Genomic DNA, 27,493 nt, shown 5'->3' with positions numbered 1-27,493 from the left:
ACATGTCAAATGACTTCATGGTCTTTGCTCACCTCCTCCCCTATCTCCTTGGCATCAGTCATTCATTGGTCACTATGAGCACTCAAGGTTGCCACCCCCGTCCAGAGTTTCCTTACTGCAACCTGACACTGCTTTATTCTCCTCTAGGGGGATGTTTGTGCTCTAGATGGTCTAGACAGATTCCTTCAGTATTCTTGATCTTTCTCCCCCAGGTTCAAGCCCTTTTGGGTATGGGAGATGTTCCCTGGTATATCATGACCTAAAGGAGAGTCAGAAGGCTTGAATGGGTCACCAGCTTGCTATGACTTGAACCAATGACTTCCCTTCTGAGCTCCAGGTTCTCCTCTGTGCAAAGAGCGGGCTGGACTAGAGCACCTCTGAGGTGCCTTCCAACCCCTGGCATAGGAAGTGTTAACCCTTGATTAGGCAAGGACTGTGCCTCACAGTGACTGGAGAGAATTTCTGTTGGCAGGTCCCAGGCCTGGGAGCCCAAGAAGCAGACCTTGACCCTAACCTACATGGCGGTGGTTTCCTACAGGCATCTGGCCAACAAGCCAAGCCAAATTTCTCACATCCCTCTGTGAGGGGCAGTAACCATGCTTTATAAAACAGCACAGGCATCAACTATCAGAAGACTACCAGACAGGTCCTGGAGGTGCTATAGGAATTATGGGATGTTGACCCAGGAAGAGGCCAGGGCACCCCAGGTGTCCAGAAGGTACCCCACCCCAGCAAATGATTATCAATGAGGATGAAAGTATTTCAATATTTTAGCAATTGGGGATAGCCAGGCAGGTGTGTATCCACTGAATGTCAGCTCAGCCCTCTTCAGAATGCTGTCCTTCCTGTGTATAGCAAGGCAGACCAAGATGCCAGCAAGAGAGTAGAAAATGAATCCCCCCACCCCCGCAGCCCCTGGGGACCTCATGGCGCCCACCCCTCTCTCACAAGTTTGCTTCACTCCCGGGCCCCCACCCCCAGGCCTCCTGGGGCATTGGCAAAGAGCAGGCACCATTCCAAACCCTGACTTCATGCTGACCATCAAATCCCCAAGCCAGGGAGGGAGCAATGATGTCATTGTCCCCGTGTTTCAGAAAAGCAATAATCAGACCCAGAAGAGGATCAACTTTCAAGGCAGAAGGCCAAACAGTTTATCTTGGCAAAGGCCTCTGAGGATTGCCTCATAGAAATAAAGGGCTGGCATGCCCGTGAACATCATTTGTTATGAGCTGGGACTCTGCAGTGTCCTTGGACTCAGGAAAACCTCGGGGATCCTGTTGAGATGGAGGATGTCAAATCCAAAACAAATGAGTGTTAGTGTCATCTCTTCCTGTCAGAACCCCCTCTTCTGGGCAGAGAGTGGGAGGAGCCTCTTCCAACAAAGTTGTGCCACTCCACCCTGGACCCAAGTCTCCTCTTATTATAGAAGTATCACCAGTTTCCTCAATTTGAATAAGTTCCATGAAAGCAGGGACTTTTTTCACTACCTTGTCCAAGCATCTGGTATGGACTTGTGGTGGTTTAGTCACTAAGTCGTGTCCAGTTCTTGCAACCCCATAGACTGTCGCCCACCAGGCTCCTCTGTCCATGGAATTTCCCAGGCAAGAATACTGGAGTGGGTTGCTGTTTCCTCCTCCAGGGGATCTTTGCAACCCAGGGATTGAACCCAGGTGTACTGCATTGCAGGTGGATTCTTTACGAACTGAGCCACCAGGGAAGCCCTGGTATGGACTTGAGAAATCAATAAATACTGGCTGACTGAATGGCTTGGAAGAAAGAGCAAGGATTGAGAAGTACCCTCCTGGATTCCAGGGATCCCCTGGCATGTCTTGTTCTGCCACCTGGCCTTAGGTAGGCAGGTTGGGATAGTGGGCAACTGTCATTGGTCAGTGCAGGTGTGTGTTATATATTTAAAACCTTAAACTACCTTCTCCCTATGGTTCACAGTCTTGCCTTCATGCTTCTGCCAAAGCCTATAATCTTACTCTTAATAAGTTTACTAGTAATGGCTATCTGGTCAACCTTTGGTGGTTAAATGCTGTTAAAAAAAAGTCCTACTTTGGGGAAATGTGTCAGGAGGAACAGGTCTCCCTGCTACCAGCTCTGCTGTACTCTAACCTAAGCTGGATCACATCAGTGACCTTGAGGGTGACATTTCCCCTTTATGGCCTCCATTTCCCCTTCTACATAAAAGGCAAGACAAACTAGAAGTATCCAGTGTGCTTAGCTTTTAGGGGGAAATGTTTGAGCTCTCTTTCTAAAACAAGAAGCTCACAGAACCTCCCCTAAAAAATACAATTCCTTGCACGCACAGAGGAACATTTTTGCATCTGGTGTCTGGAAGTCCACAGCCCCCTTGCAGCTCGGCAAGGGAACCCAGGGTCAGAGCCTTTTAGACTTGCTGATCTGTAAGTTCCCTCCAGCTCTGACTTTCTGGAATGTTAACCAAAGTGTTACTGCAAGAAAACACATTTCAGTCACCCTCCTCTGAGTCTGCACCCTCCCACATTTTCTCTCAACTGCCCTTCAGGAATGAAGGAGCTTGGACTTCACTAATGGCCCCAAATACAGCCCCCAGTTTCCTCCAGACCCGACCTCAAGTCAATAAAGGTAGCCCTCCCGGAAATGAGGTGGGAAGCAAAAGGAAATCCAGGCAACTCAGCCTAAAAGGAATTTCCTCCTCTCTGCTTCTCCTTCCAATTTGGTCTTTCAAGAGTTTGACAAAGGTGGGGATGAGGGTTGGAAAAATGCTAGGAGATTTTTTTTATTGAGGCCCAGAGAGGGAGGTGGAGATGGACCACAAAATAGAGAGGTCAGGCATAGGAGGCCGAGGAGGGGACACTGAAGAGTGTGGGCAGGGCCTCCATGCATTCTCTGGGACAAATTGGGCTTTTCCAGCTTGCTGGTTTTCAGAAAGCTATTTACGAAGCTGGGCTAATCCAGCCCAGCTGTGAGACTAAAAGTAAACAGAGCCTTTAGTGGAGGGTCAGAAGCACCACTTTGCTCCATGCTGCCTGTACTTACAGAGCTTACTTCATCTTTTCTGTAGAGGTGGCAGTGAGATGTCAAGAACAGGCAGGTGAAGCTTAATATGAATCCAGGACTCATTCCTATCTGTTGTCACTCTCAACCCTGACACATCTCACCTGGGCATCAGATGGTCAATCAGAGCCAAGTCAGGATGTTTGTTCCCATGCTTCTGAGCTGGGTAATCTTGGGTATGCTTCTTCATCTCCCTGAGCCTCAGTTTTCCCCATCTGCAAAATGGCCATGATAGTGCTTAACTTGAAGACTTACTGGGCAGAATCAATGAGGAAATGAACGTAAAAGTGCTGCAGACTGTGCTCATCACAGATGATCCCCAAGGTATGCTGCAAGCAAGCCCCTTTTAGCCACTCTTTGCCTCTTTGTCCTTCTCCCTGCAGTAGAGATTAACATATATGAATTAGGAAAGAGGGATCCACAACAAGGAGTGTGACTTGGAAAAGACAGCACTACCTTTAAGCTAAAAGCAGTCCCCACCCCAGATACATGGCTCAGCAAATGAAGTGTGGACTGGACTGAGTCCCCATTCTCAACCGCTCAGTGGGACAGTCTAGTAGAGACCACCACCCACACAGATATATGCAAGCAGTGACCACAAAACCCAAGCTGTACTGCCTATTCTTGGGCTGAGTTTATATATATATATAAACTCCAATCTTTTATCAAAGTCATTGATCTCCTTTGAAAATGTTTCAGTTCATTTCAGTTCAGTCGCTCAGTCATGTCCGACTCTTTGCAACCCCATGAGCCACAGCACACCAGGCCTCCCTGTCCATACCAACTTCCAGAGTTCACCCAAACTCATGTCCATTGAGTCGGTGATGCCATCCAACCATCTCATCCTCTGTCGTTCCCCTCTCCTCCTGCCTCAATCTTTCCCAGCATCAGGGTCTTTTCAAATGAGTCAGCTCTTCCCATCAGGTGGCCAAAGTATTGGAGTTTCAGCTTCAACATCAGTCCTTCCAATGAACACCCAGGACTGATCTCCTTTAGGATGGACTGGTTGGATCTCCTTGCAGTCCAAGGGACTCTCAAAAGTCTTCTCCAACACCACAGTTCAAAAGCATCAATTCTCCGGCGCTCAGCTTTCTTTATAGTCCAACTCTCACATCCATACATGACCATTGGAAAAACCATAAGGGTTAAAACTGGAGAAAGTCATTTTTACCTTAGTATAAATGACTTTCTGGTTCATTCCTGCCCTAAGAAAGAGACACAAAAAGACAAAGGTAACCAAAACCCCACCTTCCCTGGCCCTCAGGACAGTTGTATGCTGCCTTTTCCTCCTAAAGCAGCAGCTCCCATCCTTTAACACAGGTGGCCCAGCAAACAGAGCCATCCCTGTGTTTTCCTGCTGTGCCCATGGGCTCTAGGTTGATAACTTGGTCATCAATTTTACTGTACTGTTTTGACCAAAGAAAGGCCCAAGGCCATCCCAGATTCAAGGAGTAGGAAATGAACTTCATCCCTTCTTGGCAGGACCTGTGAAATCACATTGTAAAGGATCTGGCTGCAGGGGAGCCATTAATTGGGACCATCAATGCAATCAGCCTACCAGGAATTGGGACTGTGTCTAATGCTGCTGGAGCCTATATTTTCCAAAACTAAATTTAGGACTAAAGGGTTGTTTGTCTAACATTTTATATAAAGATCAAACAAACCTCACAATTATTTAATATTTGAAACGCCTCCGTGTACTAGTGCAAAAAATGCTCCAGTGAGGTTAATATTACCTTGGGAGCTAGACAAGTGTTTCAGTCATGCCATTTTGTTTCAGAACATTAACAGAGAAATATATTTAATACTATTTGGAAAAATTCTTAATTTCTATAAAACAGGTTTAAATGAATTTAATAATTATTTTTTGAAAGGAGGCTTTACATTTGGGAATTGTGAAAATGTTTATAGATATAACTGCAAGATCATTTTTAAACAAAAATGAATCCTGTGTTTAAATGTAGTAAAAAGTTCATTTTGATCCAGGCATCATCTTAGGTTACATGATTTCCCCAAATGTTAATAAAATGTGTTTTGTGCTACCTGAGAATTTATATTCTATTGAGGAGCAGATATGTAATAAGTAAAATGCTATATTTAAAAAAAAGTACTAAAGGGTTGATAATGTGACATGAGGTTTTCAAATGAGGCTATGTTAGAAACTCTGGGATGCGTGGTCATAATTATACCTCCATATCACCGTAGTGCGGGGATGGCACTAGTGGTAAAGAAACTGCCTGCCAGTGCAGGAGACGTGGGTCGAGAAGATCCTCTGGAGGAGGGCATGGCAATCCACTCCAGTATTCTTGCCTGGACAGAGGAGCCTGATGGGGTACAGACCATAGGGTCGCAAAGAGTAGAACACGACTGAAGTGACTTAGCACACACACAGCCCAGCCCAGTGACCTCCCCTGAACACATACTCAGTGATTATCTGACCAATTCACAACCTGGCATTTCAGAACAGGGATGGAACACCCATGTACATTTTGGGATCAAAGGCTGGTATGTGTTAGCAGGCCTTGAATTTTATAGGACTTCAGACCTAGAAGCCATTTAAAGCAATATCTTTCACTTTATAAAGGAATAAATTAAAATAGAGAGATAAAGTGACTCGGCCAAGATGATATGGTTAGGGAGCCTGGTGTTTCTCAAACTAATAGACACATGAATCCCCTGAGCACCTTGTTAAAATGCAGAGTCTGAGCAGCAGGTCTGGAGTGGGGCTCGAGATTTAACCTTTCTAACAAGAGCCCAGGTGGCACTAACGCAGCAGAGTCTAGAGCCACAGCTCTAGACCTTGCAGATTCTAGAGAGGAGATATGAGGCAGACACCTGCGCTTAGATCTCTCTTTTTTTGCAGTCCTTCACCAACACCAATTTTGTTGTTGTTCAATTGCTCAGTTGTGTCCAACTCTTTGCATCCCCATGGACTGTAGCACACCAAGCTCCCCTGCCCTTCACCATCTCCTGGAGCTAGACCAAACTCATGTCCATGGAGTCGGTGATGCTGCCCAACCATCTTGTCCTCTGTCGTCCCCTTCTCCTCCTGCCTTTGATCTTTCCACACCCATTGTACCAATGAGTAAACTGAAATTCAGAAAGGAGGTATTGGCATCAGATCAACTCCCTGAAATTTTACAGAAGGGGCCCACTTCCCTCCACCTCGAGGCAGCTCACCAAGAGGTGAGCTCAAGGAGCTATGGGCCATGTGAATCTCTGGTTCCTCGAGCTGAGCATGGCCCTTCCTTAAGGGACTGCACGGAACTCATGGTGCTGGCCCGAGGGTCTCTAAGTCCCCAGGGCTGAGATTGTCCTGTCTAGTTAGTGATTTAGGAGCTTGGCAGCCTCTCTTGTTCTATTATGTGGCCTCTGAACATTCTGTCCAAACCCCTTTTGGCGTGCCATGTGTTTTCAAAATGAAAGGGGAGGGGGAAAAATGAACATTGCCCTTGCTCATTTGCCTAATTTAAAAGCATCTAGAAGCTTTTTTCAGAAGCTGGGGGAGGGGAGGCAGGAATCACCATCATCTGAAATGGAGGAAGCACCTCATCAAGGGTCCAAGAGAGAAATGGAGACATAAGTTTCAAGGGCTGACATTTTAGTGGACAGACCTTGGTCCTGGTTTGCTTTTCCCATCCCCTTTCGGCTTAGAAACTACTGCCTTTTTGGAAGCTCTTGTGCTGAGAGGAAATTGCTTTTTCCTAAAGGAGGATCTGAACCTTCCTCACCCTCCTAGGATCCTGCACTTTCATATCAGTTCAGTACCCCCCACAGACATTTATTGAGGGCCTACTATGTGTTAGGTGCTATGCAGCAGAGATTTAGTGATCAGGGAAATCCCTGTGCTATACATTCATCCATTCATTCAGCAGCTGACTATTGCTGGGCATCAGGCCAGCTCTGGGAATAAGAAGGAGGAAGACAGCCATGGTTTGGCTACACCTAGTCTAACCAGTGACACAGTCAGTAAGTAATCCCTATTGACAGATTGCACTAAGTAATTACTTGTTGTGACAAGGAACCACAAGAGAGCATAATGCTGGGAAGACAAAGATGAAAGAGGTCCTGCTCAGATCCATCTTTCCATTCTGCTCCTTGGTCCCTCTCTTAGGTCGGGTACTCCCTGGAGGCACTGTCTAGGGGAAGTGTGAAGGGGAAGGCAGGTGCTCCCAGTCCTTGGGCTGGGCCCTCCACCTGACCCCAACCCTCACTCCCCAAACACTTACACACACCACTACTGTCTTCCAGACGCCAGCTACAAGTGTTCTTTCCCAAATGCAAACCTAATGGTGTCTTTCCCCTACGAAAATTCTTTCCTGGCCTTCCCATCATTTGCAGGATTAAGTCCAAACCTCTCAGAAGAGTTTACAAGGGTTTTCACAGTTTGGCCCCAATTCACTTTTCAGCCAGTGACCCTGCCTTCCCCATCATTCATCCTTCTTTCTTACCAGAAAGAACATCCTGGGACTCCCCAGGACCACTCAGAGTGAAGGGGGCCCTTTCTAAAAAAATATTTTATTATGGAAATGTTCAAACATACACTGAGGCAGAGAGAGTAAAATCATGAACCTTTGTGTACCATCACCCAGCTTCAATACATTCTCAGTCTTGTCCTCTACATGCCCACCCCACATTGGATTATTTTAAAGCAAATCTAAGACTATATATTTTTTTAATCTGAAAATACTTCAGCATGTATTTCTGAAAGATGAGGACAGTGGTTCTTTTTTGAGATTCCAGGTTTGTTTTTTAAATTGAAAAATAGGACAACCAAATTTGTAGTACAGTTTTAATTTGTACAAACAAATTGGTTTGTACATTTGATAAACCAAAGCTTTTAACACATACACACATAGGAAAATGACTGTACTATATCCTTATTTAGGAGAGAGCATTAAAGAGCCCAAATTTGAGGTCCTTGAATGTGAAACCCTGCTTTCCCAGGATCATCCTCTACTGACCTTCTACCCCTGCGGCTGGCCGTGATATTTTCTGAGTCCTCCAGGAACTTTCACTCCTTTGTGCATTTTCCCTTGTGCATTCTTGAGCATGGTAAGTCCTTTCCTCTGCTTGCTCAGTTGCTTCAGTCTTGTCTGACTCTTTGCAAGCCTATGGACCATAGCCCACTTGGCTCCTCTGTCCATGGCATTCTCCAGGGAAGAATACTGGAGTAGGTTGCTGTGCCCCGCTCCAGGAGATCTTCCCAATCCAGGAATCAAACCCTTATCTCTTACATCTATCTGTATTGGCAGGTGGGTTCTTTACCACTAGTGCCACCTAGGAAGACCAACAGTAACAGCACCAGCATTTATGAGCTTCCCTGGTCGCTCAGAGGTTAAAGCGTCTGCCTCTAATGCAAGAGACTTGGGTTTGATCCCTGGGTCAGGAAGATCCCCTGGAGATGGAAATGGTGACCCACTCCAGTATTCTTGCCTGGAGAAACCCATGGACAGAGGAGCCTGGTAGGCTACAGTCCACAGGGTCGCAAAGAGTCGGACACAACTGAGTGACTTCACTTTGACTTTCCCTTTTCAGCACTCTGCTTTTCTCTATTCATTCAGAAAGTGCAGTCAACAGATCCTGAACACTTGCTATGTGCTAGGTAAACCATGAACAAAATAAATACCCACCTTGCCCTCATGGAGCTCAAATGAGTAAATGTGGGAGTCAAGGTGTATGAGCAATGACAGCCTTAGCTTTCGTAGTAGGATTGTGAAACCCACACCTCAAAGCTTCCTCTCTGAATGGCTTCAAAGTTAGCCATGAGGGCTTGGAAAGTTAAGGTGGTTTTCAGAAGGAAAGAAGCAGTGGTCTTATAAGGGGGAGGGAGCACCAGAGGTCACTTTCTCTCTTGCTCTGCTCTTGGGTTCCCAGTACCAGTATTTCTTGATACTTCGTTGTTTGGCCTAGACATGTTTCCCTCTTAGCCTTTCTCTTTATCAACTTGTTGCTGGGATGACAAATTTAGTAAGAATGTGCCGGAAGCAGAGATCCTGCTTGCTCCAATAATTGGACTAACAATCTGGCTTGGACCCTTTGCTTGCAAGTGCTGAAGAAACAGTGGGGAATGAGACAGATAAGGTCTGACACACACACAGGAGGAAAGTACCTTCAAGCCAGTATCAGTTTGCAAGTAAAAAGCCTTCCTCCTTCCCAAGTATTATAAATTCATAAGATGCCCAACTGTATATTATAATTTTCTAAGATCAGTACTTTTGGCATTGCCAAAATATTATCCTTGTTTATTGAAACTTGCTAAGACTTACATTTGCCTTTATGGTTTGCAGTCACAAACCATGGATATACACATCTAGCCCCTTCCAAGGTGTGCTTAAAAGCTGCTTAAAATTTAAAAACTTCATACAATGGAATATTATTGTTGTTCAGTCACTAAGTCGTGTCCAGCTCTTTGTGACCCCATGGATTGCAGCACGCCAGGCTTCCCTGTCCTTCCCTATCTCCTGGAGTTCACTCAAACTTGTGTCCATTGAGTCGGTGATGCCATCCAACCATCTCATCCTCTATTGCTGTCCTTCTCCTCCTGCCTTCAATCTTTCCTAGCATCAGGGTCTCTTCCAATGAGTTGGCTCTTTGAATTAGGTAGCCAGGTTTTACAGTTGCAGCTTCAGGATCACTTTCCAGTGGTTTATTCAGGGGCAATTTCCTTTAGGATTGACAGATTTGATCTCCTTGCAGTCCAAGGGACTCTGAAGAATCTCCTCCAACACCACATTTCGAAAGCATCAATTCTCCGGCACTCACCCTTCTTTATGGTCCAATTCTCTCATCCATACATGACTACTGGAAAGATCATGGTTCACATTATCCCCAGAGAATTTCTGGCCAAGATCCAGCTATATGTAGCATGTGATTTACATACAAACTCAAATCTTCACAATAACCTTTATTGCTGATGTATCTATTCCCATTTACAGAAAACAAACCTGGGAACTGAGTTGCCCAAGAGTGCTCTGATAGGAAGTGACACAACAGTATTTAATCTGCTGTGTCTGGCTTCAAAGCCTGTGCTCCCTCTTAACTCCTCATTCTGCAGCATTCCATGAATAGCGCTTCTCTGAACCAGACAGAGGAAATGACATGTCCCTTTGCTTATAGCCCCAAGTAAGCAAGTTCTACGGAACACCAATGAGTGCCTTTAACCAAAATATCACATTTATCTTGAATCTTAAGACATTACACTGTGAACATAAACTGAAGCAAAGAAATGCAGATGCTGAAAGAGTGCAGTTATTATTTAGCTATTTTCTGAAGTGACTAAAAAAAAAAACAATACTTTCCCATGTTAGGGATCATCTGATTATAAAGAGGGCTTTTTCCCACTGAGGGATGGAGCTGCAACAAGATTGTGAATAGAAATTAATGACAATGGAAAACCTAGGGAACGTAAAATCACACAGCTATGTCTATGCATTCAGGGTGGTCTTCATCACCTTGGTCATTCAGACCCTTCCCAGAGCCACGGTTTTGCTGGGATGCTGTCCGAATTGTGAACAAACCCGAGAATCCTCACAGGAGGAGAACTGGCAGCCCAAGCCTGTTCAGTGCCATTAACCTCACCGGGGTAAAAACAAGAAAAGTGTATTCGCAGACAAATATTGCCATCCTATCGGTGTGTTTATTTTTGACTATTCCGTTTCTCAGGGAAACAGGAAATGTAAGAAAAAGGAATGTTTGTGTTTTCGTAGGGCAGGTTTAATTTAATTTTTCTAAAAATGCTACCAGTATTTTTCCAAGACACTCTAAAAGTAGGAGGAGGTGAGGCAGAGAGTTCAGAGGTGGGGTTCTAAGGGCAGAGAGCATTAAGCTGGGCCATGAGGCCACAGACCTCATTTAGCCAACGTTTTCTGGGCCCCTCCTATATGCCAGACCTGGTCGAGGGCAGATACAAAAAGAGGGAAGGCAGATGGGACCTCTGACACCTGGGTGAGTAGTGGGACCTTTGACTGAGATCAGGATACAGGAAAAGGAGAGAGCATTTCTGATGGGACATTTATGAGTTTGCTTGGAAACCTCATGGGTTTCCTTGGTTGGGTTGGAGGTGCCTGTGAGACCATCTGGGGCTGGGTTTTTGAGGTAAGTCGGTAACTCAAGAGAGGCCTGAGGGTTCAGTGATGGACTGCAGCTTGCCAGGCTCCTCTGTCCATGAAATTTCCCATGTAAGAATACTAGAGTGGGTTGCCATTTCCCACTCTAGGGCATCTTTCTGACTCAGGGATTGAATCTGTGTCCCAAGTGTCTTCTGCACTGCAAGCGGATTCTTTACCACTGAGCCATAAGAGATAGGGCTAAAAATAGGAGTCATCTCATAGATGTGTCAAGAGATTTAAATGAGACGATATAGGTAAAGTGTTTAGCACCATTCCTGGTACACTATAAGTGCTCCAAACTGGGAGCTGTTGTTAACACAGCCCCATAGAAATCTTCCTGAACTTGCTTTGTCTGTGTCTGCACCCAAACCCTCAGTGGCTGCCCAGTGTTCACAGAAACCATCCTAAACCCCTTCCTCATGTGTAAGGCCCCCCAAGCTTGCCACTGCCTACATTTTCACCCTAATTCCCACTGCTTCCCCAGCAAGCCTCTACTCACACCAACCTTTACTAACAAGTTTTCTCCAAATTCTGTCCAACTCTGCCTGTATACATGTGACATCATTCCCTGTCATGGAAGCCTTTGTCTAACACCCATCCAACATATATACTTCACGCACAGCCTACTGTATGCTACCCCTTGGATGGAGCCTGGAGATATAGCTGTAAATGAAATATGCAGAGCACCTTGTTCTCTCAGAGCACCTACCTTGGATTTGAGAGAGCGACAACAAAGAAAATAAATGAGCAATTACGAATAGTGGCTAACTCTATGAAAGGAGAGTTCATGGTGTGATAAAGAAGATTCAAGAAGCACTTATTTTTTTAGACCAGTATCCAGGGAAGTGCACTCTGGGGACAGAGCATATCAACCGAGCTGTGAAGTATGAAAAGGAGTGGCCTAGAAAATAGTGTTAGGTAGCATCTTTCAGAGAAAAGGAGCAGCGTATGCAGAAGCCCTGTGGCCAGAGGGAATGAGGCTCATTCAGTGAAGATCTGAAAGCCCCACGTGTTGGAACAGAACTTTTAGACAGAAGCTGGGGTGGGAAGGAGGGGAAACACAAGATGAAGCTTGTAGAGGTAGTGAGAAGTAGATCAGGCAGAGCCTCAGAGGCATCATGGAGGCCCACCTTCTCCTTGAAACCTTCCAAGGTGTTTTTGGTCCTTGTTTTCCTCCCCCAGATTCTTCCAAGCCTTGCTTTCTCCATCACTTAACCAGGACCAAACACTGTGTATTTAAATCTCCAGAGAGTCGTGAATATACAGAGAGCTGCCTCCCTCAGTGGGGAGCTGCCCTAGACCACTCAGGTCCCAGCTGTCTAATTCCTTGGCTTGAAGGTGAGGTTGGTACAACTCTGATCTGGCCTCACACTGCTCTGACTCCACCCACCAAGAGAATGCCTAGCAGGAGCCCTGGGCCACCCCCACTTATTTGGTTTTCTTGGGAGACTTCTGAATAGGGCCCTTATCAGGCTGGGGATCTCTGGTTTCAAAAATTGATTCGCCCCTTCTAACAGGATGTCAGGCTTCTCACGCCATTGGGTAGTGCTGAACTCTGGAGCCCCTGGGGGCATGTGAGCAGGGAACAGGGAGTCTGTGAGAGACTGATGCAGGCCTGCCATCCCCAGGGGAACTAAATAAAGCTATTGTTGGGAAGGGAAGAGAGAAAATAGCCAACAAGATGTTTTCTGTCCTCCGTGACCTGTCTGTGTTTGGGGAGGGGCTGGCATGTTGCAAATGAGTGGTGGATTCATGTCAATGTATGGCAAAACCAATACAGTACTGTAAAGTAAAATAAAGTAAAAATAAAAATTAAAAAAAAAAGAGTGGCCTTTAAAACCCACTTGAATGGCTTGGAAAGGGAAAGGGGAAGCATGGGGAGAAGACCTGGGTGGCAGTGGAGGAGCTCCACCGTTTCCTAACTGCCTGACCTTGACAGATGGCTTGCCCCTGATTTCTTATCTATCACATCAGGAAAGGGGAGAATGCTAACAAATCTGAGTGCCTAGACCATCCCTGGCCCTTAGGAGACACTCAATAAGTGTGGCTGTCATTAAACTGGGAGAGCATAGGGTGGGGGGATCCATCCAGGGTGCAGTATGATAGCATCCTTGTTCTTTCTCGAGCTTTTACATATGACTCTAGAAACCTAGCAGGACGTCTCCAAATACTGCTGATTCTCCCCTTGAGAAGCTCTTGACTAGGTATTATGACACTAGTGCACAAGCTCACGTGTACAAAGATATTTAGTGGTATTGCTCATAGCAGCAGAGAGAGAGAGAAAATGGCACAAATTAGGCCATTATAGGAAAATGGCCAAGAAAGCAATCCATGTGCCCTGTGGGATATTACGAAGTTATTAAAACTATTGGATTAGGAGTGTAGCTACTGACATGGGGAAGGGAATGCACATGGTGAGCTGTGAAGTAAAAAGAGCCATTTTGGAAAAAATGGATCTCATTCATACATGTGTATAAATATTTGCAAAGATGGAGCATAACAGGTATTGGGCAGAAATCACCAGGACAATGAGATCAGTCACCTGGACTGGAAAGTGGGTTGCTGAGTCACTAAGTCATGTCCAACTCTTTGTAACTGCATGGACTACAGCACACCTGGTTCCCCTGTCCCTCACTATCTCCTGGAGTTCAGATTCAGGTCCATTGAGTCAGTAATGCTATCTAACCATCTCATCCTCACCTGGCAGACGATGAGATGGGAAATAGGGGAGGGATATAAAGAAAAAAACTTAAAAAACTTTTTGCCAGTGTCCCCACTCTCTCCATCACCCCCATCCTAGTTCAAGCCCAACCAGCAGCACTTCAAGTTGGTCGTAACCAATTCCAAATTGCTCTCTGGTCCTTCAGTTCAGTTTAGTCGCTCAGTCCTGTTCGACTTTTTGCGACCCTATGGATTGCAGCATGCGCCAGGCTTCCCTGTTCATCACCAACTTCCGGAGTTTACTCAGACTCATATCCATCAAGTTGGTGATGCCATCCAACCATCTCATCCTCTTGCATCTCCTTCTCCTTCTGCCTTCAGTCTTTCCCAGCATCAGGGTCTTTTCTGTTGAGTCAGTTCTTCGCATCAGGTGGCCAAAGTATTGGAGTTTTCAGCTTCAGCATCAGTCCTTCCAATGAATATTCAGGACTGATTTCCTTTAGGATTGACTGGTTTGATCTCCTAGCAGTGCAAGGGACTCTCAAGAGTCTTTTCCAACACCACCATTCAAAAACATCAATTCTTTGCTGCTCAGATTTCTTTATAGTCCAACTCTCACATTTGTACATGACTACTAGAAAAACTATAGCTTTGGCTAGACAGACCTTTGTCAGCAAAGTTATATCTCTACTTTTTAATAAGCTGTCTAGGTTAATCATAGCTTTTCTTCCAAGGAGCAAGCATCTTTGAAGTTTGTGACTGCAGTCCCTATCTGCAGTGATTTTGGAGCCCCCCAAAATAAAGTCTTCACTGTTTCCATTGTTTTCCCATCTATTTGCCATGAAGTGATGGGACTGGATGCCATGATCTTCGTTTTCTGAATGTTGAGTTTTAAGCCAGCATTTTTACTCTCCTCTTTTTCATCCGGAGGCTCTTTAGTTCTTCTTCATTTTTTGCCATAAAGGTGGTGTCATCTGCATATCTGAGGTTATCGATATTTATTCCCGGCAATCTTGATTCCAGCTTGTGCTGCATCCAGCCTGGCATTTCACATGATGTAATCTGCATATAAGTTAAATAAGCAGGGAAACAATATACATCCTTGACATACTCCATTCCCAATTTGTAACCAGTCTGTTGTTCCATGTTCGGTTTTAACTGTTTCTTCTTGACCTGCATACAGGTTTCTCAGGAGGCAGGCAAGGTGGTCTGGTATTTCCATTCCTTGAAGAATTTTCCACAGTTTGTTGTGATCCACACAGTCAAAGGCTTTGGCATAATCAGTAAAGCAGTAGTAGATGTTTTTTCTGGTATTCTCTTGCTTTTTCGATGATCCAGCAGATATTGGCAATTTGATCTTGGTTCCTCTGCCTTTTCTAAATCCAGCTTGAACATCTGGAAGGTCATGGTTCACATACTGTTGAAGCCTGGCCCTTCAGCCTCCCCCAGTACAATTTAACCTGCCCTCAGCTGACAGGTCATGCTCCTGTCCCAGAACTGAGCTATTTCTCCAGTCCATCCAGGCAACCTAGATTCTTCCCTTCAGATTTGAAGGCCCCTAGCAATCTGGCCCGAAATTGCCTCTTCCTTCTCAGATCACCAGCTCAGAGACTTGCAAGCTGGTTCTGAAAAGAATGCTTTTCTCAACCAAAGTAAAAAATGGCAAAGGAAACTTTCTCCTAGTATCAGGAAAATTCATTGTTTTAAACACATTTTCAAAATGCTTTCTTTGAAATATCCTACTGTAAATTCTCAGGTTTCCCTTGATTGACTTTCTGTGTCAATTTCTATTCCCACTATTTTTGACCATTAATGTGTTCCTCTAGTCTCATTTAAGAGTGTTGGAGAAGGGCACTCAGTTCAAATATTTAATTCCACATAGAAATTATGTCCAAAATCACTTTATTGATGATAAACCCATACTAAGTATCATAAGATAAATCCTCCCTTCCTTTGAGTCTTCATTCATTAGAGCTCATGAAGAACTTAAACACCCTTCATGGGAAGACCATAGCACTCTGCACCATTCAGCTCTTGAGGGATGCTAAGCCTTCCCTCCACCCACCCACAAAGCTACTCATCCTTCGGAATCCTTCTCTGAGTCTTTCCTTTCTATGGGACTTGTTCATGACACCACCCACTCAGACTCCCCCCCTGTACTGCTGGTTCTGCTCATTCATTGCATTGTTCATCTCTCTAGGAAACACTGTCTCAATCTTCTGTGTGTCCTACACAACATAAAACAGAGAGCCAGCCACATAATAGCTCTTATTTCAATTAGTGCCCACTGAATTGATCTGATCTTATACTATTTTATTGATCCTTATGATTAGGGAAAAGTGTTTATTGCACCTCAGAGATCCATATGGTCCCCAGGAAAGTGTGCCTTGGTAGAGAGAGGACTTGGTTAAGACTCAAAACACATGAGCTTGATTAGTTCTGTTATTATATGTTGTGAAAACAATCACTTCACTCTTTGGTCTTCAGTATCTAGGAGGACACATGTATTAGTTTCCTATTACTTCTCTAACAATTTAGCAGCTTAAAAGAATACCTCTTTATTAGCTCAGAGTTACGTACATTGGGTGGGATGGCATGACAAGGTTCTCTGCTTAGGGTCTCATCCAGCTGAAATCAAGATGCCACATTGTCCAGAGCTCAAATTTCTCCCCCAAGCTCAGTCTTGTTACTCACATAATTCAGTTCTTTGCAGCTATGGGTCTGAGATCCCCAGTTCCTTGCTGGCTTTCAGCCAGGGGCTGCCTTCAGCTCCTGGCATAGGAATGATATATTAAGTCTTTCTCCTGCTTCGAATCTCTCTGCCTTCCTCTTCTGCCACCAGTCTGAGAAAGTTCTCTGCTTTTAAGAGATCATGTGACTCGATTAAGATAATCTCCCTGTTTTAAGGTCAGCTGTGCATATAACAGACCAATCATTGTATGACAATCTCATCACATTCATGGACTCCAGAGATTAGAGTGGGACATCTTGGAGGGCATTGCTAGAAACTCTATCTGCCTTAACATGTTAATACAGGGGATGGGCAAGATGATTGCTAAGGTTCTCACAGACTAAAACTGCCAGCCTTTAATCGCCTCTGATAACTCACTGTGGTGTAGCCCCCTGATTTTGCTTCATTGGGCTTCATTTCACTCCCTCCCCTGCTCTTAACCAGATACTGCCAGGTTGGAGCCTCTAGTCTCTTTCTTCCATCACCCAGCCAACCCCCTTTATCTTTCTCTTTGCCCCACAAAACCAGTCATCTCCTTCCTCCCTTCAACTCTACTTCACACTTTGATTTTGAACCTCTATGTGGTGCCAGTTTTACATTCTTTATGTCATTTCTTCTTCCCCCTACTAACCTGTGAGTTGGGCATTATTGTCCCCATTTTGCAGATTCAGTTCAGTCAGTTCAGTTCAGTCTCTCAGTTGTGTCCAACTCTTTGTGACTCCATGGACTGCAGCACACCAGGCCTCCCTGTCCATTGCCAACTCCCTGAGTTTACTCAAACTCATGTCCATTGAGTCAGTGATGCCATCCAACCATCTTGTCCTCCATTGTCCCCTTCTCCTCCTGCCTTCAATCTTTCCCAGCAACAGGGTCTTTTCAAGTGAGTCAGTTCTTCGCATCAGGTGGCCAAACTATTGGAGTTTCAGCTTCAGCATCAGTCCTTTCAGTGAATATTCAGGACTGATTTCCTTTAGGATTGACTGGTTTGATCTCCTAGCAGTCCAAGGGACTCTCAAGAGTCTTCTCCAGCACCACAGTTCAAAAGCAACAGTTCTTTGGTGCTCAGCTTTCTTTATAGTCCAACTCTCACATCCATACAGGACTACTGGAAAAACCATAGCTTTAACTAAATGGACCTTTGTTGGTAAAGTAATGTCTCTGCTTTTTAATATGCTGTCTTGGTTGGTCATAACTTTTCTTCCAAGGAGCAAGCGTCTTTTTATTTATTTATTTATTTTAAGTGAAGGCTAATTACTTTACAATATTGTAGTGGTTTTGCCATACATTGACATGAATCAGCCATGGGTGTACATGTGTTCCCCATCCTGAACCTCCCTGCCACCTCCCTCCCCATCCCATCCCTCTGGGTCATCCCAGTGCACCAGCCCTGAGCACCATCTCATGCATCAAACCTGGACTGGTGATCTGTTTCACATGTGATAATATACATGTTTCAATGCTATTCTCTCAAATCATCCCACCCTCACCTTCTCCCACAGAGTCCAAAAGACTGTTCTATACATCTGTGTCTCTTTTGCTGTCTCGCATACAGCGTTATTGTTACCATCTTTCTAAATTCCATATATATGTGTTAGTTTACTGTATTGGTGTTTTTTCTTTCTAGCTTACTTAACTATGTATAATAGGCTCCAGTTTCATCCACCTCATTAGAACTGATTCAAATGTATTCTTTTTAATAGCTGCGTAATACTCCATTGTGTATATGTACCACAGCTTTCTTATCCATTCATCTGCTGATGGACATCTAGGTTGCTTCCATGTCCTCGCTATTATAAACAGTGCTGCGATGAACATGTCTTTTAATTTCATGGCTGCAGTCACAATTTGTAGTGATTTTGGAGCCCCCAAAATAAAGTCTGTCATTGTTTGTACCGTTTCCCCATCTATTTGCCATGAAGTGATGGGACCAGATGCCATGATCTTCATTTTCTGAATGTTGAGTTTTAAGCCAACTTTTTCACTCTCCTCTTTTACTTTCATCAAGAGGCTCTTTAGCTCTTCTTTTCTTTCTGCCATAAGGGTGGTGTCATCTGCATATCTGAGGTTATTACTATTTCTCCCATCAATCTTAATTCCAGTTTTTGCTTTATTCGTAATTTTGCAGATTAGAGCAAATTTTTGCACCCATTTTGCAGATTAGAGCACATTATTGTACTCATTTTGCAGATTAGAGCACTAGGGTTCAGAGAAGTTAAATATCTAGTCTAAGATTAAACAGAAAGTAAGGTTAACTTTGAGGACAGTTCTTTCCAGTACCTGCCAACATGCAGGGAAACAGTCAATTTGAGAGGGATGGAGAGGAAGAGAGAACGCAACGTTGCCCCTCACCTCAATTTCCACCCTAAAATAAGATGGAGATGAAGCCCCAGTAGTGATCTGGGCAGTTCGTGGGCTGAAGAGGGTGTCTAGGGTATGTGAGTGAATGGCTGGGGGTGATTTTGCTGGGGAACAAGAGCCACTTGGTGAAAATGCACCCATTCATTTCACTGTATGTCCCTTGAGTTGGTAAAATTTCAGTCTTTCAACCTCAAGTGTCATGATCTCTTTTCCTGCCTATGAGAGCATAGGTGGGTACATCCACTTTGCAGAGCAATTTGGCTACATCTAGCAAAGCTGAGGCAAGCACTGCCACACCCCAGCAATTCCATACCTGTGCCTGTGTCCTGGTGAAGCTCCCTTACTAGCATTGTTTATAATTGGAAAAACAGAAGTCACCTAAGTGTTCGTTAGCAGGAAATGGGCAAATGGTAATGTGCTCATCAAATGGAATATTTGGCAGCAGTTAAATGGGAATCTGAGCTATATATATCAACATACATGAATCTCACAAACACAGTGTACCCCAAAAATGTATAAGAGTAGATTCTTTTGATACCACTTACATAAGGTTTTTCGGAGAAGGCCATGGCACCCCACTCCAGTACTCTTGCCTGGAAAATCCCATGGACATAGGAGCCTGGTAGGCTACAGTCCATGGCGTCACGAAGAGTCAGACACGACTGAGTGACTTCACTTTCACTTTTCACTTTTTACGTTGTAGAAGGAAATGGCAACCCACTCCAGTGTTCTTGCCTGGAGAATCCCGGGGACAGGGGAGCCTGGTGGGCTGCCACCTATGGGGTCGCACAGAGTTGGATAGGACTGAAATGACTTAGCAGCACATAAGGTTTTTAAATGTGTAATGTCTATTATTGGGAATCCTATGTAGTAGTTAAATATGAATAAACACAAGGGAATAATAAACATAATTTATATGATGGTTACGTCTGAGATAGGAGGGAAGGAAATGTGATGAGAAAGGACATCAGGGGCTTCAACTTTATGGACAATGGTTTATTGCTAAAGCTAAGTGATATTCACAATATTGCTTTTGAAGTCTTTTTTCATGTGAAATATTCCATAAAAACACTTAAATTGACAAATATTACCACCAGGAACGTGCTTACCATTTATAACATGAAATGCAAAGAGCAAGAAGCAGAATTGGGTATGCATTATACTCTCAACTTTGTAAGAACAGAACAAATCAAAAGAAAAAATTAAGATTAAAGAAAGAAAAACAGAAACAGATAATATAGCAAAACCATTAAAGTTCAAGGGTGATTTTTATTGTGCTCTTTATACATAATGACATAATACTTTATTATAGTTTCCAAAATTTTATAGTGAGTACATATTGCTTTGGGAATCAAAAATAAATATTGCCTTTTCTAAAATCTGTGTTCGTTAACTCTAGACACTAGGATATTATACATTTTAGCCTGAAATCAGGAAGAAATTTCTTATTCAGCCTCTATTGCAGGAAGCCCTTGCCTAGGTCTTAGAGGAAACAAGTCACATCGAGCTTGGAGTCTAACAGACCCAAGTTCATATCCCAGCTCCACCCTCTCCCAGCAGCTGCCTGAGTCTCGACTTTTTGTGTCGTGTTACAAGAATACCTTTCCTGCTTGCCTCAGGAGACCTTGGTGGGGGAAAATGAGATGAGGTCCAGCCCATGGCTTTGGGACCCACAGCAGACACTCTGTGGCAGCTACAGTTGCTCCTGTGTGTCAGACCAGGTGCTGGGCACCAGGAGGGAAGACCTGTTTCCTCCTCTTAGAGCATCCAGGGTGTGAGGGGACAGTCCAGGATGGAAGGACAGGCAACAGAACAGAAACCTGTACAATATAGAGGGTGGGACATGATTACCTCTTCTGGAGCTGACCAAGTCATGGAATTATTACTAAATAATGAGGAGGGATAACCTCTGTCCTTAAGCAACTCCAAGTATACTTCTAGACACCGAACAAACCTATTTCAAACAACATACGAACAGCATGAGGAGGAAATGCGTAGCCTAGGTTCAGTCCCGGTCCCCTCACTTCCTAGCTGAGTAAGCATGGCCAAGACAAGCATCTGACCATTTGAGCCTCTCTTCCTCTATATCACAGGGGGAGGCATGCATGCTTTACAAGTCTTACCCAGACGCAGACTGTGGCACAGATTCTGTGTCAGCCCCTTCCCTGGGTCAGGCCGTGTTCTGGGTGCTGGGGGTGTGACAGGGAACTCACCAGGCCAGGCTGCTGCCCATCACTCTTTAAAGGTGGGAGTCCAGGACAGTAGCTTAACACAGTGCCCACGCAGTGCAGCCCACAAATGCTTGTTCTCATCTTGGTGTGACCACTATTATTATTCTTCATTGGAAGATAATTGCTTTACAATGTTGTATTGGTTTCTGTCGTACAACATCGTGAAATCAGTCAGAACTGTATATACGCACAGTTATGGGCTTCCCAGGTGGCACTAGTGACCAGAGTGTTGGCGGTGATGCTCTGGGATGCTAATGAGTGGTTTTTTCTTGTCTCTTGCAGCTCACAGCCCCTCACTTCCCCGTGGTGGTTAAGCTGGGACATGCCCACGCTGGAATGGGAAAGGTATGAGAAGCAGCTCTTCCTTCCACTTACCTTAATACTCATGCAGCTTCCCCAGACCACCTGCTCCCCTCTCTCTGTATCCCTCAACACCTCCACCGTAGCCCAGCCTCCCAGAACAGAGTGTTAGAGGAACCCCACATTCACTCCCTCCTCCCAACAACACACCTTCCTCTGAGCTCTCATGGATCACCTCTCCAGCTCGGTCCATACTTGCCAAACCCTCCCTGGCTAATCAGTTCCCGTGAGTGCAGATTCAGAGAAATGGATGTACAGCACTTTGTAGATGGTTCTTATCATCTCCACAGCTGCGTGTAAGCACATGTCTTACTCATCTCTTTATCACCTGCAGAGTTAGCACCTAGAAGGTGTTGAATGGCTCTGTGGAGGAAGCCCCTGGAGTCAGTTAGTTTCCACAAAAGTCAAAAATAAACGTATCTTCCACAGTCACAGCTGACACTGCTATGGAATCAAACTTGGGTCCACTCGCCCACATGCTATAAAGCCTGTCTACTGACACCAGGTTGTGGTCAAAGAGAGTGCAGCATTTATTGTCGAGGAGGACTGGGGGCTCATACTTTAAAACCTTGAACTTCCCAAAGGGTTTCAGCTGAGCATTCTTAAAGGCCAGGTGAGGGAGGGGGTCTCAGGGTATGTGATCAGTTTGCACAATTCTCTGATTGGCTGATGGTGAGGTCATAGAGTGGTTAATATGATCAATCCTTAGGTGCCAGTAGGTCTGGAGACTCATGATCATCAAGTAGTTTTAATATCTTCCATTCAGTGATGGTTTTAGCATCTGCAAAAACAACTCAGGAAGTGTGCATCAGATACTGTTATCTAAATACTTCAGAGAGGAGCTACAGCAGAAGATGTGGGGGAGGGGTCTGTCCCAGGAAGGCCCAAGAGGGTCCTGCTCAGTTACAACATATTGTGACAAACCATACCTGTCAGATTTTTGCAGTTGCAAGTATAGAAACACAACTCAAGTTAGAGTGTAAAAGACAATTCGTTGGTTCAAGCATCAGAAAGTCTCAGATAGTTCTTGATAGATTCAGGCAGAGCTGGATCCAGGAGCTCAAATGATATCGGCCCTCTTGGTCCTGTTTATCTCTACCTGGTGTTTTCTTCAGATGGTTGAGTTAGACAGCTGTGGGTGGCCCACTCTGGTCCCTAAGCTCACCGTCCCAGAGGAAGAAAGACCCTGTCTCTTTCTGGTGCCTCTCTATAAATCTCATGGAGGGATATTGATCAGTGCCTTCGCTTCTAGAGATTTACTTCTAAATAAGGGGGATGGGGATGGGGAAGTTGGGGGCGGGGCCACAACAGGCTACCTCTCAAGCTTCTGGTTCAAACAGGACCATGTGAGAACAGGTAGATTTCAGTGCCTGCCGTCCCCATTGGAGGAACCTGAGGCCACATAAGAGGCCCAGCACAACTGTGTGTCAGCAGGGGCCGGTAGAAACCGTGCTTTGTGTAGGCACAGTCCAACCATGAATAACCCTGCACCCTGCACCTCTGTTCTTCCCTTTCTTCCCATGCCATATGCCTTCTGTGTAACCTCTTCCCACCTAAACTCCATCCCCTTCAAGCAGCAAAGGATGGAAAGGGTCAGACAGGTCAGGGCGTGGCCTCAGCTCTGACTTTTATGTTAACTAGAGCAAGTTGCCATCTAACTTCTTTTGGCCTCATCTGGCAAATGATGATACTTCTTGCAAACATCTTTAAAATGAATCTTTATCAATTATGTTGCAGTAAAACTGGAAGAAAAAAGTAAAATTTTTTTAAAGTCCTCCCTCCCTACTTCCTCTCCCTAAAACATACACATTGTGAGGGCAGAGCTTTTTACTTGTTTGCTCCCTACTGTTCCCACTGCCCACAGTGGCCCTGGGTGCACCCTAGCCCCTCAGGTTGCTAGGTGGTTGACTGACTCCCTCTTCACCCTGAGTCTGTTCCCCACTGCCTGTTCTCCCCACCTCTCCTTCCCTCCCCTGTCATCTGACTACAGCTCCCTGCCCTCCTAAGGCTGCCCTCCCCGTTGTCCTCAATGACCCTCTGCTGCTAATTCAGTGATCATATCTCTGTCCATATCTGAACTGACCTCTCTACATCATTTGAAGCTGCTGGCCCTCCTTTCCGTCCTGAGATCCGTGCCCCTCTCCTGGATCTCTGGCTCTTTCTCTGACTGCTCCTTCACCGTCTCCTTCAAGAGCTTTCCTTCCTGCTCCATCTTTAGCTTCGTCTGTTCCATCAGCACGCACTGTCTGAGCTCTCGTCTGCGCTCTCCGCTGCAGCTCCCGTCTACACGCCAGCAGCCCTCCAGTGGCACTTGCTGTGCAGCGCAGCAGGCTCTTCTATCCAGTTACATCCTCTGCATCTCCACTGGCCTGCCCAGGAAACCTCAGACTCTCAAAGTCCCAGACCACACCCATTTTCTTTTCAGAGAGCCCATTCTTCCTTGTCTTCATCCTCCTCCTCTTCCTGGGACCCTCTTTACAACAGGAATCCCCAGTCCCTCCATTGTCTTCAAACAGAAATCTGGGAATCATCTCCCCTCCTCCATGTCCACATGGTTATCATGTCCTGTCACTTGCCCTTTATTAATGTTTCTCGAAAATGTCCTTTTCTTCTTGCCCCCTGCCACCATCTTGGACAGCTTTGATAAAGCTAGAAGGTTCCCAAGAATTAAATTCCATTTCTAAAGCTTAAAATAATCCCAGACAGGAAATAAAAAGAAGGAAATACTTAAAGAGACTGACGCAATGTCGGAGGAGGGGATGCCTCCCAGAGATGCAGGCCCCAGAGGAACTCGCAGAACACGGAAAGGAGGACTCATCTCCAAGGATGAAAAGTGTCACTGGCTGAAATAAACTGAGGTTTGCAAAAAGTGCTGAGATCAAGGGAAAGGGGCTTTCCTCCCTCTGTTTGGAATAAGAAAAGTATCAGGAATGGTCTGGACATGCCAACTGAGCAGATGATGTCATATTCATGGCTGAGGAGGAGAAAAACAGGACGGTACCTTTTACAGGACTTTCACCTTCTCTCCAGAAGAAAGATTGTCTGCCTGGAGAGAAGCAAGGAGAACATTTCCAGGAAGAAACTGCTGAAGAGACTGTGAATTAACCCAGTCTTCCTGGAAATTCACCCAGGATCCCATGATGGAACTTTCTGAGCCTCCTCAAGTCTGTTTTTCTCCTTTGTTTGTATTGATCAGTGCCTACTCTGTGCCAACAATAAGAGTATGAATAGGACCCAGTCCTTGCTCTCTAAAAACTGAGACAATTGCATAGATCAATAAGTATAACACATGCTGGGGATCTGGTGGAAGGCTGTGAAGGGCGTGTAGAGATGATTGAAGAAAGGAGCTTAATTCCACTTGCAGGGTGGAAGGATGAAAAGAGGTTCCACATCAAGGAAACCACAGGGTTGGTGCACCTGGAGATCTAAGGAATTCTAACAAACAAGAGAGACTCAAGTCAAGAGATGGACCCTCTTATACTAAAACAAAGAATAGTGGGTGCCACAGGGCAGAGAGATCAAAACAGAGTGAAGTGCTGTGCAGCTTGGGGAGCACTTAGATAGTTAGGAGGCAGTCAAGAGGCACAGCAGGAGTTCTCAAGAAACCAGAACAGCCCGACCAATGTTTCTTAAGGGGGTGGGGGAGGGTAGTCTTCCCTCGGGGAGCATTCGGTTACATCTGGAGGCAGTTTTGGTTGTCACAACTGGGGGTGGAGGGATGCTAGTGACACCTGGCATCTACCCTGCAGAAACCAAGGATGCTGCTGAACACCCTGAAATGCCTAAGACTGCCCCCGAACATACAACAGAGAATTATCCAGTCCAAGATGTCAGTAGATCTTATCCAGTCAGATGGACTGTAGCCTACCACGCTCCCCTTTTCATGGGATTTTCCAGGCAATAGTACTGGAGTTGTTTGCCATTTCCTTCTCCAATAGATCTTCCCGACCCAGGGATCGATCCCGGGTCTCCTGCATTATAGACAGACACTTTACCATTTGAGCCACCAGGGAAGTCTACCCTAGTATTATCTCATGTAAAAAGAGGATAATAATCAGCTCAGTTCAGTCACTCAGTCATGTCTGACTCTTTGCGACCCCATGAATCGCAGCACGCCAGGCCTCCCTGTCCATCACCAACTCCCGGACTTCACTCAAACTCACGTCCATCGAGTCTGTGATGCCATGCAGCCATCTCATCCTCTGTCATCCCCTTCTCCTCCTGCCCCCAATCCCTCCCAGCATCAGAGTCTTTTCCAATGAGTCAACTCTTCACATTAGCTGGCCAAAATACTGGAGTTTCATCTTTAGCATCATTCCTTCCAAAGGACACCCAGGGCTGATCTCCTTTAGAATGGGCTGGTTGGATCTCCTTGCAGTCCAAGGGACTCTCAAGAGTCTTCTCCAACACCACAGTTCAAAAGCAACAATTCTTTGGTACTCAGCTTTCTTCACAGTCCAACTCTCACATCCATACATGACCACTGGAAAAACCAGAGCCTTGACTAGACGGACCTTTGTTGGCAAAGTAATGTCTCCGCTTTTCAATATGCTATCTAGGTTGGTTATAACTTTCCTTCCAAGGAGTAAGCGTCTTTTAATTTCATGGCTGCAATCACCATCTGCAATGATTTTCGAGCTCAAAAAAATAAAGTCTGATAGTGTTTCCACTGTTTCCCCATCTATTTCCCATGAAGTGATGGGACCAGATGCCATGATCTTAGTTTTATGACTGTTGAGCTTTAATAGTATCAACCTAATAAGCTGGTTGTGAGGATTAAGAGACAGTATGTAATATCATATATGAAATGAATAGCCAGTCCAGGTTCGATGCATGGTACTGGATGCTTGGGGCTGGTGCACTGGGATGACCCAGAGGGATGGTATGGGGAGGGAGGAGGGAGGGGGGTTCAGGATGGGGAACACATGTATACCTGTGGCAGATTCATGTTGATGTATGGCAAAACCAATACAATATTGTAAAGAAATTAACCTCCAATTAAAATAAATAAATTTATATTAAAAAAAGAGACACTATGTATGTCAAATATAGCTCAGTGCTATAGACGCAGTAGACACTCGATAAGTATTAGTTGTCATTATTACTAAGAATATTTCGTCCTACTTTCAGAACCCAAAATCCCACTGAAGTCAATAAGGGAGTTATGACTAAACAGCATCCTCTGTCAGAAACCATTTCATTTGGCTACAGGTTCAATATGAATCAGATTGTTAAGGAGTTGCCAAGAGCTCTAATCCATAAACACCTAATAAATAGGTGAAAATGGGCTCAACTTTGTTCATCACTAGGGAAATGCAAATGAAAACCACAATGATATGCCAGTATAAAACCACTAGACTAGCTCAAGTTAAAAAGATTAGTAATTCTAAGTGTTGGCAAGAGCTTGGAACATGTGGAACATACCCACAGAGCTAGTGAAATTGTTTGTTTGATTTTATTTTTCATTAGAGGTTAATTACTTTACAATATTCTGATGGTTTCTGCCATACATAAACATGAGTCAGCCACAGGTATATATATGTCCTCTACCTCTTGGATCACCCTCCCATGGCCCTCTGCATCCCACCCCTCTAGGCTGTCACAGAGCACCGGCTTTGGATTCCCTGTATCATACAGCAAATTCCCACTGGCTGTCTATTGAAAGTGTCAGCTGATACAACTACTTTGGAATATCTGCTAAGCTGAAATTACAAAGAGTTTCTTTTTTTAGGTAAAGTGAAGTCGCTCAGTCGTGTCCGACTCTTTGCTACCCCATGGACTGTAGCCCAGCAGGCTCCTCTGTCCATGGGATTTTCCAGGCAAGAATACTGGAGTGGGTTGTCATTTCCTTCTCCAGGGGATCTTCCCAACCCAGGGATCGAACCCAGGTCTCCCACATTGCAGGCAGATGCTTTAACCTCTGAGCCACCAGGGAAGCCCATGTTTTAGGTAAACCCAACGTAAATGCATGTGTGTGAGTGCCCCAGTGTTTACAGAAA

At 45.0% G+C, this 27,493-nt stretch overlaps 1 protein-coding gene across 2 annotated transcripts in view; it reads left to right on the top strand.

Annotated features, from left to right (window-relative positions):
- The window catches only part of SYN3 (synapsin III), a 490,317-nt gene that overhangs the window by 390,355 nt on the left and 72,469 nt on the right, over positions 1-27,493 (top strand). For both annotated transcript variants that reach the window (XM_069585265.1, XM_069585264.1), the window contains exon 7: positions 21,417-21,479. In XM_069585265.1, the coding sequence (XP_069441366.1) occupies positions 21,417-21,479 (63 nt within the window). The remainder of the gene's footprint in view (positions 1-21,416; positions 21,480-27,493) is intronic.

The sequence above is a fragment of the Ovis canadensis genome, chromosome 3 (genome assembly GCF_042477335.2).
Source record: "Ovis canadensis isolate MfBH-ARS-UI-01 breed Bighorn chromosome 3, ARS-UI_OviCan_v2, whole genome shotgun sequence".
NCBI lineage: Eukaryota > Metazoa > Chordata > Mammalia > Artiodactyla > Bovidae > Ovis > Ovis canadensis.
Note: the sequence above shows the minus strand (reverse complement) of the source record. Positions and strands in the feature narration are given on the sequence as shown.